At 40.3% G+C, this 17,247-nt stretch overlaps 1 protein-coding gene across 5 annotated transcripts in view; it reads left to right on the top strand.

Annotated features, from left to right (window-relative positions):
- The window catches only part of KCNC2 (potassium voltage-gated channel subfamily C member 2), a 103,413-nt gene extending 91,357 nt beyond the window's left edge, over positions 1–12,056 (top strand). The window contains exons 2-5 of one of the 5 annotated variants that reach the window (XM_064449748.1): positions 1,518–2,448; positions 4,868–5,035; positions 9,809–9,903; positions 10,931–11,016. In XM_064449748.1, the coding sequence (XP_064305818.1) occupies positions 1,518–2,448; positions 4,868–5,035; positions 9,809–9,870 (1,161 nt within the window). In that variant the 3' untranslated portion in view covers positions 9,871–9,903; positions 10,931–11,016. Of the gene's footprint in view, positions 1–1,517; positions 2,449–4,867; positions 5,036–8,958 lie in introns of all 5 variants that reach the window. The other 4 variants (XM_064449732.1, XM_064449741.1, XM_064449722.1 and 1 more) reach the window with 4 other exon arrangements.
- Positions 12,057–17,247: the final 5,191 nt, after the last annotated feature.

The raw sequence follows: 17,247 nt of genomic DNA, 5'->3' as shown, positions 1-17,247 counted from the left end.
TTAAAGGGAACATAAAATACCTTATTTACTAAAATAAATAATATTAAAAAGGATGAAAAGCCTGCCTCAAACTCTGAGACCCCTATCATGTATTTTTGTTTTACATTCGAGTAACAGTTCAAAATTATAAAAACCTGAAGCCAAAAGAGTTAGTAATTTGCTGCCATTTTGAAAGAAATGTGTTTCTTTCTTGATATTATGCAGTGGTAAAATTTCAAGCTGCTAGATATGTAAGGAAGCACATAGGCACTAGGTATTTTCACAAACCTGTTTAGGCATCTTTTTGTCTCTTTGGGCCCCTAACACCTTCAAAAATCTTCAAGTCTTCAGAGGGTTTTTTTCAGGATAATATTGGCTATAAAATGTCTTGTAAGCTGAAAATCCAGAATAACAAGCACAGTGATAACACGTTAGAAATCCTGGCCCAGGGGGGGATTTAAACACAGCGTCTATTCATGTACCACACCATTGCTGTTGGAGTGCTAGCGTGGTGGTAATGTATTGTCACTTAAAAGAAGTTAACCATTGTAGCAAAGGAACAACTGGCTCAAAACACCTTTTCATTTGGCACATTTTACTGGGTGTAAGAAAGTTTATCTCCCCCCTCCAGCTGTTTGGCTCAGTGTTAATTTGTATGAGATCCTGTCCTGGATGTTCTCTTTTCTTCAATGCTTGACTGTGATGACTGAATTGAAGATCAGGCAGTAAATATTTTTTAAGTCCTTAACAATCATCTGTGAGGGCTGTCTGCAGGTTATTTAACTGTATTTTATCTATTCATGTGCCGCTACTAGAATGGAATTTGTATTTCCCTGTTTGTTCAGATTGTCCTGGATTGGTAACTTTGATAGCAGGGTTGTGGATTCTAACACACTGGCAAAGCTCTGCCACCACAGTGAGAGAGGTTCTGCGAGGTTTACTCTTAGTCCTGCCTAAGGGTATGAGTGCTGGATAACTGTGAACATAATAGGCTGTGCAACCAACTATACCTGTAATATGGAAGGCCTTTTCAGTAAAGATCCTGTGTTTGTGAATCGCTGAAAATCCTAAGGAAACACAGTGTTTGGATCTGTTCCTAGGACCCTTCAGGCCAGGTGTGAATCACTGAACCGTAATCTCAAAATTATTAGGGTCAGCCCAGTTTTCCACTATGTGAGAGGTGGGCAGCCTCAAATCTTGCTGTGGTTGGTGTGCATGGGGGTTGTTTGTAAAGTACCTTGACAACTGAATGGAATTCAGATGGTTTAGCACAGCTTAAAGAATTTGTTGCTACTTCCTGCATGAGTTGCAGCCTCCCATGGTGTCCATCAACAAGACTTTTCCTGCTCTTGGACTCCTGGCCTATGTGTGAGACCTGTGTGCTGCTCTCTTCTGGCCTAGATGCAAAGTTTTATGCATACAAATTTGTGAATCATTTAGGAATGAATCAGTAAAAGATTCAGAATGATCACTGACATTGTTAGCATTAACGTGAAGAGCTGTGTGGTTCTGATGTTTCTTTTCCCTCTTTGTTTCAGTTCATCGCCTTTGCCTCTTTATTCTTCATCCTAGTTTCAATCACGACCTTTTGTCTGGAAACACATGAGGCTTTCAATACTATTATAAACAAAACTGAGCAGGTCGTCAATGGGACAGAAGCTGTGCTACAGTATGAAATTGAGACAGATCCTGCCCTGACGTACGTGGAAGGAGTCTGTGTGGTATGGTTTACATTTGAATTTTTAGTACGTGTTGTTTTTTCCCCCAACAAACTTGAATTCATCAAAAACCTCTTGAATATCATTGACTTTGTGGCCATCCTGCCCTTTTACCTAGAAGTGGGCCTGAGTGGGCTCTCCTCCAAAGCTGCTAAAGACGTGCTTGGTTTCCTCAGGGTGGTAAGATTCGTGAGGATCCTGCGAATCTTCAAGCTCACCCGGCACTTTGTGGGCCTCAGGGTGCTGGGCCACACTCTGCGAGCCAGCACCAATGAATTTTTGCTGCTGATAATATTCCTGGCGCTCGGTGTTTTGATATTTGCCACCATGATCTACTACGCAGAGCGGGTGGGAGCCCAGCCTAACGACCCATCGGCAAGTGAGCACACACAGTTCAAAAATATCCCTATCGGCTTCTGGTGGGCTGTAGTCACCATGACCACCCTGGGATATGGGGATATGTATCCACGGACCTGGTCAGGCATGCTGGTGGGAGCCCTGTGTGCTCTGGCAGGGGTGCTCACCATAGCCATGCCTGTGCCTGTGATAGTTAACAATTTTGGGATGTACTACTCTCTGGCCATGGCAAAGCAGAAACTGCCAAGGAAACGGAAGAAGCACATCCCTCCTGCTCCTCAAGCCAGCTCGCCCACCTTCTGCAAGACAGACTTGAACATGGCCTGCAATAGCACACAGGGTGACATCTGCCTGGGCAAGGACAACCAGTTGATGGAGCACAACAGATCATCAGGTAGGACCCCACTGGAAATGCATGTCCTCTGAAAACACTTTATAGACCAGTATGTTTGGTAGGAGTCAGAAAGCAGCCAGTCTTTCTGCCAGGAGAAGATGTAGCTCCCACCCTTCTCCCCTCCAGTGTTTGCGTGTGTCAGTCTCATAGAGGGCAAAATAGGTATAGTGATGTTCCCAAACCTCTATGTAGCTGGTCTATACAGTTTTGCTTGCTCTGTTGAGAATGCTTTCCTGCTGATAATATCAACCTTTTCTTTTGCCTGTTGTTTGTTGCGTCGTGTGGATGTTTCTTGTTTTTCTGCATGACTGTGACTATTTGAGCAGCCACCGTGTCCCACCCTGTTGGACTCCATGGTGTTTTGCCTCAGTGTCTGTCTCTTGTGTCAGCTTTGCCTGTGCCACATCGTGGCCTGTTAAGCAAGATTCTACAAAGAAGCAGTCATTTAAAAGGAGCAGGTGCTTTACATCAAAAGCCCAGCACTCAAAGGAAATAAGAAGAAATTCTCATTCTAGTTTTCTTTCCATTTGGCATTCTGCTTCCCTGGCTAGAAGAACCTCATTCATCTGTGTTAGATGAGACATTGCATGATATTTACTATTAATTGAATGATAATAGCATAGCTTATGTGAAGTTTGTCAAGAAAACTGAAAATGACAGCCCCTAACAATATGATCATTATTAGTGCTGATTTTTGTGATTTATATTACCTTATTTGTTAGAGTTCCAAATGATGGATAAGGAGTATTTTATGCCATTCGCTGTGAAAATGCATATCAAATGACAGCCTCTGCCCCTCCAAGCCACTACCCCATATTCCATATCTCTTCAAATTTAAGAGTAAATTTTACCTCTCAGTGTAATTAAACCAAAACTTTTAGCAGCAAGGATTTTTTTTTGTTTGTTTCTTGAATGTATTTATTTGTAAGCCAAGCACAATCTGACTACAAAGCTCACATACCAGTCATTAGACTCCTGTTGGAAAGCTGCCAAAGAACAATAAGAGCAAAACCACCCATTACTGGTGTCATTCAATAATTGAAATTTATTTTTTAAAAGAGTCTGGAAGATCAGTCTCTCTGAACAATATCTGTCTTTGGTCTGTTGCTCTGTTACTGAATAGCATTTATGTTCAAAGAAGCTCAGTTTCAGTCTCCAAGTGAGTGTTCACAGACAAAGTTAACACAGCTTTTTGAACATCCTAAATATATTTAAGAGGATGGAAACCTTTGAAAGGACTCGCACTGAGGGTGGAACACAGTTAGTTTTACAGTGCTTTCACTGATACCAGCTTTCAGACAACATCTTTAAAGTGTTAACAGCTTTTTCATGCCGTCAGGTCCTACTAAAGGTGTTCTGGAATGGTGGAGGCTCAGTGTGATCAGAGCAAAGAGACACTTTTCTGTGTCTGCAGCTTTATTTACAAGGTGCTACAATCCTTGAAGTTAGAGAGAAAGCAGAGAAAGCAGATATGCAAAAAGGAGCCATTTTAAAGAGTTAACTTCCTCTTCAGTAGTGCCACCGCTCACATCACGCCCTGTAGCTTTATTTCTGGTAGAGAATTCTATTAGAGTCACTAGGAATTCTGTGCAAAACTTCAAGGCTGAATATAACCCTTTGCATTACCATTGCAGAAAAACACGTGCTCAGGTTTAAATGCAAAGGTAAAGATGAAGTCAATAACATGCCATTACCTGTTATGTGCTGTACTGAGCAGAGATTTTTTTTCTTGAAGTGTGACCTGAATCTGAAATAGTAGCTAATTTTAAAAGAGAGTCCTCTGGGAGTGCCAAATCAGGAGAGGTAAGAGTTTTGCTGTTTGACAAAATAAACTACAGAGACCAAAGACAGCATTTAATGTTGGGTACTTATGATGACAAGCAGTGCAAGTGTGATAAATATAGAAATGAAAGCTAAGTGTGTTATTAAACAAGTTTTAGTGCCAAATGTTGAAAATTTAACCCTTGTGGGGGAGGGGTTGTCTTTAAAATATGCTAAACAACATATTCTAAGCAAAAATTACCAACATGACCTCCTGCTTAGCAAAAAGGGTAGCCAAAATAGTAAATAGTTGTTTGAAATATCCAAGGCTGACTGTACTCTGAAAAGTTACAGTCCATTATAGGCAAATAACTGAGCCTTGGTTTGATTATTTCTTATTTCATGTCAGTTTAGTATAGCTTTATATGAGATTTAAAAGAAGAACAGGAAAGTCAAAAGATCATTTGTTCTTGAATAAAAATATACTTTTTGCCATTTTGTACTGATTAATGGTTAATTGCAGTCTTGTTTTCTTCTAATGATTTACCTTATAACTATTTTTGAGTGATGGGAATATCCAGCATTCAGCATAAGCTCTTTGTGATGTCTCATTTCCTCATTCATTATTGTCTGTAAATGGGCATGGTGCTTTAACCAGTGTTATCAGGTGAAGACAGTGCAGGAAGTGAGCAGCCACTCTCACCTGGTGAAAGGCTCCCTCCCATCAGACGCTCTAGTACAAGAGACAAAAACAGAAGAGGGGGAACATGTTTCCTACTGACGACAGGTGATTACACGTGTGCTACTGATGGAGGGATCAGGAAAGGTATGGACTTCTTTCATTAGATCATAAAAGGTTACTCAGCAATGTGCTCGTGAAAAGCAATCTTAGAGTAAAATGATGTGTGCAATGCTCTTAGAGGAAAGACTATACTCACAATGTATCTTTTTTTCTTTATTCCTAGTCATTTTATTCCTGCTTTCCTTTTAGAAACATTCATGTCCTTTAATGTTCACAAAACGTGCTTGATGTTGGACCCTCATTTCACTTGTGTCTTCATTTGTCTGTTATCTTCAATGGAAAAGCCTGCAATTCAGACCTTGCTCATTTAGCCATTCATCACTCAATACCATTTGTCATTCTAAAAGACCAATTAGTTATTTAATAACTTTGGTCTGCACTTTATAACTTAGTAAAAATTACAGCTGAATAAATTACAATTAAAAGGTTGAAAAGTCAGAAATAAGCAATGTTTTTGTTCTGAACACAACAAAGCATATCATATGAGATGCTGTTTAGATCTCTTTCAAAGAAAAGTTTGAGTTTATAATGCCACAAAATGTTTCCTTTTTGTAATACACCACCGATGCTAAAACGTGACTGTATACCCCAACCCGAATTCAACCACAGTAAACAACATTTGATCTTGCAAGGTGCTAAAAATGCCTTTCTAGTCTTTCAGCCTCTTCAAATCTGATTACTCACTGTTCAGTAGGATTGGGTTCCCCAGGTGGAGTTTGCAAAACCTTCTGTTGTATGTATCACCCGTGTGACTGACGGTGTGGCTACCCCATCAGGCCACAGCTGGCTTTGGCTGCAAACCTAACCTCAGGGCACAGCCCCAAGATCAGCAATGCCAGTTGTAGTCTTGCCATTTCCTTACATCCAAATTGCTTTGGTTTCTTGGCAAATTATACCATTCCAACAGGTTTCACGTTCCTGAGTGCTGATGTGCAGTCGTTTACTGCAAGAATTCATGTGCAGTAGCCAAGTGGCACTGGACAGCGTTCTTGGCTTAGTTTTATCTGCTTTTTTTTTTTTTTTTAAAATTTATTTTTAAACTTGCTTTCTGAACAGCAAACATAGCTGTCCCAGCCAGCCATAGACCCTAAAGGAATTCTCTTGGGTTATTCTGAAAATGTTCTTTTTACATTTCAAAAGCATGAGGTCAGTGACAGCAGATAGGCAAACAGAATTCAATGTGTATGGTATTTGCAAACAGCATGATTGTCTGTATACTCCAGAGTTTTACATATTCCTATACATAATGTTTAGATTAAATGGGACCTTGTTGCAAACATGTTTTTTGTACAGATTTAGGATGCTTTTCACTGACTGTATATCTTGCGTTGTCTTCTCAACAACTAGAATTATTTAAAATATCTCTAATGGTAAGAGTCCAGTCTTTGAGGAGGTCAGGAATATCTGAATAAGGCAGACTGTCATGGCATCTTGCAAGATAAGGTTATTGATTCCTTTTAGGAGTGGTAGTATAAACATTTGAGTGCTGTTTGCTTGGCAGTAACCATAATTAGAACAGATCAGAAATAATAAAAGAAGTTACTCATTAACTACCAAAGACATATTAATATAAAAAGAAAGCATATTTTATACTGGGACCACATGAACACTTTCATTTCAAAACCTAGATTCAAGAGAAAATTGTTTCATAGCTTTCACTAGGAAAATGGGGCTTGAGTTCAGAACTGGCAGTTTCTCAATGAGAAATGTGCTCTTTGACTGGCTCTGATGATAACCATAATCTAGGCTGAAATGTTTTAGCCACTGGCTTTCAAGTTTATTTTATACAGAGTAGGGAAGTTAGCTCATAAGCAGAAAACATCTTCAAGTGCCATCCAAATGGTTTTGAATATTTGAATTTAATTCACACATCGAGTCTACTAGTTTTCATTTTGTTTTTTCCCTTTCTTTCTTTTGGTGTATCCTTCTTGTTTGGTTGGTTCCTTGGATGGTTCTTGGTTGTGTTCAATCATAATTTATTCTGACCTTTTTTGCATTAACACCTTATCTCCATCTCTAAGATGATACTGATTCAGAGCTGATCAAAACCCCCACTATAATACCTGCAAAGTACCAATTCTGGATCATGCCTTTATCTTTATTCATCTTGTGTATCTGGTTTTCATTTTTTAGGAGTTCTGTTTTCTTTGTCATCTTTACCATCTTCTGCTATCAGTTCTTTGGTTTTATCATTAGAAAAGTAGCAGGAAAAATATTTTTAAAAAATACCTTCCTAGTTTTCTGTGTAAGAAAGCTACCTAATTATTTTGATTTTTTTTTTGTAAGCTTTATGTTTACAGGGGAGGTTAAATATGTACACTAGTGTTGTGCTTCCCCTCGATTCCCATTTCAAACATGATTCTTTCTAATCTGTGTAAATACTTACAGAAACTCAGAAACTAGAGGCTGTTTTTGAAATGCATCGAAGTCTGTGAAGCATCACAGTCTAGCCTGCCCTTGCAATCTGGAGATAACGTTGCACAACATTTAGCAGACATGAGGTTATGCATTTGCTTTAAGTATAGCTTTACAGTATGTAATTCTCAGTAGGCAAGAAACAGGGTAATTGTTGTTAGGGGAGGACCTAAGATATGATTTTTCCTGAAGATGCTAACAACTGTCTGTGAACTGCCTGTTATCTGGAGATCTGGAATTTGAGCCAGTAACTATTTCAATAAGAAAAAAAAAAATCTGGTGATGTCCTGTGTAATGTTTAGCTGTATTGTCACTGAAATTTTACAGTTTCTGTGGGAAAAATTTCAGTATTTCACTGTAAGCAATTTATACTTGTATGTCTTAACCTGACGAATGCTTAGATGCATACTTGTCTTCAAGGAAACAGGCAGTGCCACTGAAATCAATGGGCCTTCTCATGCTTGCAGTGAAGCATGTATCCATGCACTTGAGGAGAGAGGTCCTGTCCGGCTTCATCTTCGTTGTATTTCCTTGCTGATATCTTTCTCCAGACCGATGGGCTGATCCTTTTCTTCATAAGTGGGCTTTTTCAGGTGCTATTGAAAATCCTTGAGTATGAAGATAGCGATGCAGTGAATAGCAATGCTTTTCCATCATTTCACAGCATAGCCTCTACAAGGTGGAAACAACCTATACGTAGCAAAAAGTAGGTAGCTAGAGCTCACAGTGTATGTGAACAGAAATGTCTGCAAGTGCAACGTTCCCTCCAAATTGTGAAGCATTATGTGGTTGCCTCATTTAATGATTAATTATTTACTACCTGCTTACGTGGATTAATAACAATTATTTCATTTGGGTCAGCTGGAGAAGGAGCACAAATATAGTGTTTTAAATTTGCCAATCAGGAGGCATTTGCAAATATGTCAAACTCGGCTATCTTATTATACTTTAATATTAGACATAAAGTCTTAGGTTTAATATTTTTGAAGATGGACCTTCTTTCTCATCTTATTATTCAATCCTCTGCAGAAGTGTTTTACACATGCTGTAAGCAATTTATCTGGTTTTTGTTTTATTTGTTTCTAAGAAAAATAATCCTGTATTAGGAATTGGGTTTAGCAGAGATCATATAATTCTAACAGTTTTTATAGTCTGTTTTAATGTGGTTTTGATTACACTTAGCCAGTACAGCTCACCCAGTAACCCTGTTGGGATCCTTTATCTTGCACTCTCTGCTACCCTGCTGAAGCCAATAGAGCGGCACTGAGTGCAAGATGGGTTGTGGAAGAGCAGGTCAGACCTCTTGTGTGATGGTCTGTGTAATTGTCTGGAAATGAGTAGCTGCATTAATTTGTATATAATTTTATTTATTAGTATCTTTTGGTAGTAATGTGTCTCAGCATTGAGTTCTTTCACAGGCAGATTCCCTCTGAGTCCCAGATAGCTCCTTGGATTACATTACATTGTACTGTTTGTCTTTGTGTATTTTTTTGGCTGAATTCAACTGATGTCTGTGCATTTTCTCATACAAGGCTATGAAAAATCTCGAAGCTTAAACAACATAGCTGGCTTGACAGGCAATGCTCTGCGACTGTCTCCAGTAACATCACCCTACAGCTCACCTTGTCCTCTAAGGCGCTCTCGGTCTCCCATCCCTTCCATCTTGTAAACAGATGGCATCAATCGGCTACATAGTATTAATTCAAATACTGTTTACCACATATTGGAAATAAATGTAGCACTAACCATAGGCTCCACAAATATGGTATAACTCCTGCATGATATAACTGTCAGTAGTAAGAAATGCCACTTGGGTAGCTGAAGATTTTTATCTTGGCTTTTAAAAATTACTTGAAGTAGCGCTTCTCCATTTATCTACTATATTGTCCTACTTTCATGTGGCAATAAAAGGACAGTTAGTGGATGCCGTTGGCCAGTATATTCAATAAATAAGCATATTTTCAGGGAGATTTACTTAAAATAATGTGCTTCCAACTAATTATCAGTCACTCCATTGAACCTCCATTTCTTGTGACTCTAATCCATTCTGAAGATGTCTGGAATCGTGTCTTGGTTGCACACAATGTGACTTGGGTCTGCTCATTTGCATGGACCATCCTGTCTCCATCACCTGACAAGCAGTGTTGTCGATCACGGAGACCACAGAGGGCTCTGGATGTGTGTTCTCGCATTGTACCATCCCGCTGAAATGAAAGCACTGATAAACTGGTCTGCATGTGGGATTGTTTTTCTTTGTTTAACCTTTTTCCTTTATTTTTTAATGATCTACTTGTTTATAAATGGCTTTATTTTGTGATTAACTTACTTGGGTACTGGATTGCTGTATCAGAGTTCTGAATGTCTCCGGTTGTTTGCACACAGATAACTGCAAAGAGGTTGTCATTACTGGTTACACGCAAGCAGAAGCCAGATCTCTTTCTTAATGGCTTGGGGAAGGCACAAAACATGCAAGAAAGGTAAACGCCATCCAGACTTGCAATTTTAAGCTAGCAAGTGCTGCTTGGTACTGTAGTCATTTCTCTACTCCAGGGTTCTTCAACATTTTCAGAGGCTGAGTACCAAGTAAAATTGAGAAGATTATTGGGGGCTTTTTTTGTACTGCTGTCGGGTTTTTGACCAGCCTTATACCTCTGGCTCACAAGCTTCAAAAATTTCTTCAGTCAATGTTTTCTGAGGTGCTTTGTCCTATATGTTGTTTGTCTGTCTGTTTTGCAACCTGTCTCCTGTATTCTCCATCTGTATCCATAAAGCACAGAGTTACTGTTAAAATGCCCCCCTCTTTTAAGGTTAACTAAGGACATTTTTCTCCTTTTCTCTTTTTTTCATATGGACTACACTTATGTGTATAGATACAAATATGTATATTTTTCAAGCGCAAGTTAGTATTGTCTAGACTAACTCATGTGAGCACTCTGAAGATTTTTTGAGTGGGATTTAGTAGCTGCTTTACAGTACTGACCAGTTGCCTATTGCATCAATCTTCCTCCTAGCAACCAGCATTCACTACAGTTTTGAAACTGTATCTCCTCTACTGGCTTTTTCATTCAATATTAACCTCTGTTTATGCAACGGATGCAACAAATGCAATGGCAGATTTGATGTTCTGGGCTGGTGAGGAAAAATTACCCTAAACCATAGAGTTTTAGAACTACATGGGGAAGACCATAACAACACAAATCTTAAGAGATCCTTGAGATTGTTGAATAATCCCTGATTGTCATGTTCTATTTTTTGTTAGGAAAAGAAATATAACTTATTGTTGACCATGTAACATGTTCTTCTGTATATAGCCTAGCCCGGTAGCATGACCTGCATGTCAGAATTCTTGTACAATAATGTATTTATCAAAGCATACATTTCTGATATTTAGAGATGTACATTGATTTAGTTTTGGTAAGATATTGTCAATAGAGAGATAATTGCAAACAGCTTTTAGCAAAGGAATTAATATAATATCTGGTGCTGCTGTTATATTAACTACAGTGTTGTACAGAATTTATCATGGATTTTTGACTGCTGAAAAAGGGACAATGGAATTTAGCCATACCAAGGACTGTACTGGAAAGAGACTGCTGCTGCTGAATGGGCCCTGATAAACAACTCACGCCTTGAGGAGGTCACTGAGACTTTACATGCGAAGTAGAGCTTGTTAAAGAAGATTAAAGACTGCTCATAATTACTGCTGCCAGAGGAAGGGGTGACTAGTCACTGTTGATGAGTCAGCTGTAAATAAAACGTGTGTGCATGGAATATCAGTTTTTATCTATATCAAGGAAAGCTGAATTCAAGTCATCGTTGCTAAGCCTCCATGCAAAGACCCACACCCCTGTGTGTATTATTCCTGGTTCCTGCAGTAAGTTGTGCTGTGGATCATACAAAGACACGCACTTAATAATGATAGTGATGTAAACTACATCTGTCTTGACTTCTGTCATAATAATGGTATATTTTGCAAAGGTCACAAATATGAACAGAGTAGGTTTGCATAAGTCCTTGCTTTCTCAGTTTGCCATGACCTATATTTGTATGAATTCTAGTGTACATGCCAAGTCTTAAGTTTACTTTTCACTTTGATAACAGAAATGTGACTGCAGACAAACATCACCAACTTTGTTCACAGCACACAGTCTTCTTTCATTGTTACCTCAAACTATAAGTATTATGAGAAATAAAATTCTGGCAGCAAGACTATTTTGGTTTTTTTTTTTTATTCAAAGTGTTGCAAAACCAACATCAATAAGTATAAAAGATGTATTAAAATTATATCCTACAAATGTATATTTTACATAAAAGAGATATTCTTTGATCAGTTACTTTCTGTGATTTTTGTGGTAAATGGATCTAGTCTATTCTATGTTTATGAGACATTGTAGTGCTACGATGTGGTAATTATGTTCTCTCCATCCTATTCAGTGGGAAATTCTCCAGAATCTGTTTTGTCACCCTGGTGTCCCGATTGCAGGGACCTGTCCCAGTTGTGAAACTCTGTATCGTGGAACTTCTGTGAACATGTCGAGGTGCATGCACAATCCTGGTGGAAACCAGTGGAAATGTAATACCTGAATTGGAGAATAAAAGGCAAAAGACCTGGGGAGGAACTTGGAACATATCTTCTGAAGTGGCTCATGCGCTTTCTTTAGCTGTATCGGTCCCCTGCCTGCCACTGGCCATCCCAGTTCTCAAACCAATCTCCTGGGGTACATGAGGAGCCAATTCAAAAACTAGCATGAGCTGGCTTCTAAAACAATTTAAAATCTTCCTTCTTGTTAATGACCCCATGCTTCATGTGGAAGGTGTTATTGGCTAGAAATTATCAGACTCAAGATAGTGTTATTGCATCCTAATGTGAAGTCAACCTAAAAAGGAGGTGATAAATCGTTGCTTAAAACTCCTAATCCAGTATCATATTTGGGGCAACCAGTGAAATCCCTGAATACACAAGCAGAGTGTCTGAGAGGGGTGAGGGAGCTAGTAGAGCTGTATGCATGATCTGAGAGGCTGTTACCACAGTGTTTTGGAAAAGGTGCTGGAATGTAAGAAAGATCCCAGAAAACAGGACCAAGAGGTGTTCAAGTTTTGGAAAATGTGTTACAGCTGCATACCATGAAAACTCAATGTGCTGAGTTTGCCCAAAGCTTAGAAGTTGTCTGTATTCTGACCTGTGAGCGGTATCCATATGAAGAAGACACGTAATGGTTAGCCAGGACAAGGCTGACAGCCAGCTCCAGTCATGCAGGTCTGATGTCTGCCCCCAAGCACCCAAAGAGGGGTGTCTGGCTTTCCTCAGTGCTACATGGGACAGTGAGGAGCCCCAGTTAGGTTGCAGACAAGGTGGTGCATTGTGTTGGGCAAGACTGTAGAAAACACTGACGGCCAGATGGTGTCTGACATCTTCTACTGTCTCTAGATGGTAAGGAGCTTAAGTCTGGATGGATCTCCAGCGGCGCAGGACCTTGAGTCCAGAATATCCTGATTGCAGCTACTTATTTTTCCCCTAGAGAACCAAGTCCATGTTTAAATGCTTTCTTTTAAAGCACATCTGGAGGACAAGCTGATGGTGAGTCTGTTGACCATTCATGTGTCTTGGGACTACAAACTAGATCTCACTGTTCTAAGAGGAAGAGTTGGCTTAACCACCAGCCCTCAAAGACTAGCCCCCTCCTATTCTTCCCTGGCTTCTGGGCCCAAGAAGGGGTGAAAGTGCTTTTTCATGGGAGGTAGCCCACCAAGGTTTAACTTTCTCAGACTGAGGAAGGTTCTGAACCTAGACCGCACTCTTCAGGGTAATGCAGTTCTTATGTCTCAGATACTGTGTAAAGGACAGGCAACACGTTTACATTCACTTCCTTTTTTAGCCATCCTTTAAAAATAAGTAGGTACAATGATCTTCTGTAAAGGGGGTCCTCACAGTGTGATGTGTTTATGCAGAGCAGATCTTTCTGAGCCCCCAGAGGCCTTCAGCCCTGTAGAAGCAAAACTGCACCTGGAGGAAGGAGTTTTGGGTCAATCAGGAAGATGCTCTGTGAGTGGGGGAATCCTAGGGATCAAATACTCGTCAAGGGGTGGTTGTTGGCATTTCTGGGGCTGCTTTAAGAGTCAAAAAACTTATTTAATCCTTGTATAATTAAGACTTGAGGATTAGTCAAAACTAGACAGAGTTAAACCAGCAATGGTTTTAGAAACAATGCATCCATTAAGCCAACTTACACAAGGTTGTTGCTTGTTCACCTTTTAAACTTGTAGAGTCAAAAATGTCAAAAATGAGCACCTTTTTGAAAGATAAACTAGTGCAACAGAAAGGTTGGTGCAGAGATCAAAAGCTGTGACATATTTTGGAGATGAGCAGATTATGGTACCTTTGGACTCTGAACATGGTTATTGTTCTTATGGGGCCTTATTCAGCACTGAGAAAATGTTGATGTTCCAGCAAATTTTGAGACACTATTAGGAGTGTTATAGGTGTGTACTCTAAACCAGTGCCAGAATTGCTAAGAAGCATGCAGCTAATGATAATTAATATAATGCTGTGTGTCAGGGGGCCTTTTCATGTATGAAACAGTTATTGTTCCTAGAACTTCTCTTACAAAAGGTCTGTTTTAAATTAAAACTGTTAAAAGAGAAGGAAATTTGAGGAAGCCTCTGTTCAGATAGGTTACTGAAAACTAGAGGGGGAAGGGACCAATCTGACATGAGCAAACTTGCCAGCATATTTAATGTGAAGATATGAATTTTAAAAGCCATGACTGAATTAACTGTATGAAAGAGGAGGGCATTTTATCATCAGAATAAATCATGCAGAAGTCAGATAAAGGAAATTGGAATGGAAAACTGCTACTAGAAAGAGAAAATGAATATATTAATATGCTGTATTACAAGCAGTGGCTTGAACAATTCCATAATAGAGCCTTTGAATACTGACTGAGTGAGAACAAATTACAAATAAAAAAAAAAAAAGCAAAGGTTTCTATCAGGTTAAAGTTATCAGAAATGTTAATATTTTTATAATACATTATTTTCCCCTTGGAAATACTTTTCATTATTTAATTTTTAAAGAGACAAGTTATTTAAGAAATGATTGTTTTTAATAGTCAAGAGTTAGCTCATGAGCAAATACTGAGATGTTAGTGTTGGGTACCTAGCTGGTGCACCATTACCAGCATTTCCTTCCTACTTAACTGAATATCCTTGGGACATGTTGAAATTGCAGAGATGTCTGATTCCTGGCCCCAGAGATGCGGATCTGTCACACGCTGGCTCTGAGGGGGTGGCGGGGTGTGCTCCAGCCAGGTGTGCGCGGTGCAGAGCTCCTGGCTCCATGGCACAGCCTACAGAAGCACCCCAAGCCATGTTCTACGTGCGGCTTCTCATTGCCTTCTGGCAAAATATGTGTGCTTCCCCCACCCTCTGCAACCTCCTCTCCAAAACACAGCCTTCTGTCGCTTGCATTTTTTTCTCATGAGCATGTTGATGAACAGCTGACAGATTTCAGATTCATACTTTCACAGCTTCACATTCACAGATGGCAATATTCTAGCATATTAAAAAAAAGAGATTGGAGGTGGACACTTTTTGAAAATTTGGCCCCAAAATGTTCTTCATTTCATTTAACATCTCCTGTATTATTTGCAGGTGGAAGACTGGAGATCTGCTTAAAACCGGGGCCACAGCTAGGCTATACTGAAACTTTCAGGGTGTGTTCATTTTATATTCTGTATCTGGTTAGATCATTGCTGCATTTTACTATCACATGAAGCTCTCAGTTTTCTCCCAAAATGGAATTTGGAGAAAAGTTGCTAGGCAAGTCAGAGAGTACCATTTTAAGTTAAATGTGTTCTCTGTAGCATGGTTGTGACTCCTATAGACTGTAAACATGAATTGTAACATGAAGAAAAAGATACTGCTTGGGCTTGAGGCTGTAATAGATGGCTGTAATCCATCTTTGTCTTGCAGAATGGTGTAGGCACCCTTTCTTTAAAACACAGAAAGCAGATGATTTCATGTCAGCCTCCTCAGAGCCACATTAGACCTGCATAAGATAATGAACTACCGAAAGAAGAAAGTGGAAGTTGTTTCCCTTGACCTTAAGACAGCTTATTTGCCAAAGCAGCAAGATCAGACTTACTTAAGAAGCTTGGCCTTTGCAATGAAACAATGCAAAACTCCATCAATCTGAAGAATAGGAAACCGTAGCCACATTATCCTATTAGGCTGATGCTAAATATAGAATGGATTTTTCAGTTCCTTACAGGGATTTCTTCGCTTTGTGACTAAATGCAGCACCAGGGTTTTATGAAAATCTTATTTTCTTCATGCCTATGAATGCTGTTGGTACAATACAGTGTTTGGTGCTCTGAAAGTCTTAAAATGCTGCCATTGTTTAGTAATGGAGTGACATTTGCTTTCCTCCAGTCCTCAGGCACCTCTCCTGTTCTCCATGACCTTTCAGAGATGATGGATTTACCGCGGTGGTCACTGATTCTGGTTTGAGTACAAGTAGTCATAAGGATATGCAGCTGCAGCTTTTATCTTTGCCCATTCCCCTTTTGTCCATCCCCCACTGGCCACTGCAGCGGCAGCACAATGGCCCATGTGAGTGCCCGGGGGCTTCATGTTGCATCTGGAAGGTCCAATCTCCCCCCGCAGGTGCAGGGGTGAGCAGGAGAAGGCAACTGGCACCTCTGCACCCAACTCACCCACAGGGTGTGCGGCAACACCTCAGTGCCGTGCATGCCTTGTGCCTACTCCAAGCAGGCTGCTTGGGTTTCTCCAGAGCTAAAGAAGATAGATCAAACATGTCCAGAAAGTGATTTTACCGATATCTTAAATACCTCTTTCAGTATGGGTCAAACTGATCTCTGCAAGTGCCTGTTGACAGAAAATGTAGCGAGATCTGTCTCCCTCCTGGTGCGGGAGCAGAGACTCAGCGCAGGGGCAATGTGCCCCTAGTGCCTGCCCCTCTGGTGCTTTGCCTGCTCTCGCAGGTGTGCGGTGCCAAGGCTACTTCATGAACCTTTCCCCTCCACTGCCCCAGAAATAATTTCTTTTTCAGCACTTGCATTCTTCTCAGAAGAAGGAGGGAGTGTGCAGTCAGAGCCTGCCTGGGAGGTTGCTTGTGCACAGGTGATGTGGGACTGACATGTCCCCACAGACTCCCAAGCTTTCGTCTCTTTTTTTTTGTTGCAAGAAATACATCTCTGACTGAAACCATCCTGTCATGTGAGCTCCAGGCATACTTCAAAAGCACTTCTTGGAAGAGCATTTGGCTATCTGAGAAGCTTTAAGCAGAGTTCATGTTATTCCTTTGCTTTTTTTCCTTCTGCAGTCGCCTGAACCTACTATGCAGATTATTCCCTTGTTTTCTTTGCATCTGCCTTCACTGCTGTCTGCCTTCTGCAGCTTTTCTAGCTTCAGCTCTGCTCATCCTGGGCTCAGGACTTACATCCCGCCTTTGCCCGTCCCCGCGTTACAGTGCAGCTGTAGCCTGCCTGAGAGCTGCTGGGAAGGGAAAAGGTAAGTGAATTTCGTCCTTGCTCACAAGGGTAGAGGAGTACAGGGCTGAGTCTCCCTGTGAAGCTGACTAACACTTGTTGGAGATGTCACCTTAAGCAATTGGGTCCAGCGCAGCATGGAATGAATTTGCAGTTCTCTGCAGCTCCTTTTGTATGGTCACCACAGTTGGGAACATTAAATTTTGGAACCACAACGTGCTGTCTAAAAGCAGCACAGCTGTCAATGAAGAGCAGTTTGCAACTGGAATATGGCCAGTGCCAGGGACACTGCAGAGGGACATGCCAAAAAAC

Source organism: Phalacrocorax carbo, chromosome 1 (assembly GCF_963921805.1).
Source record: "Phalacrocorax carbo chromosome 1, bPhaCar2.1, whole genome shotgun sequence".
NCBI classification, from domain to species: Eukaryota; Metazoa; Chordata; class Aves; order Suliformes; family Phalacrocoracidae; genus Phalacrocorax; species Phalacrocorax carbo.
This window is presented reverse-complemented; position numbering and strand designations above follow the sequence as displayed.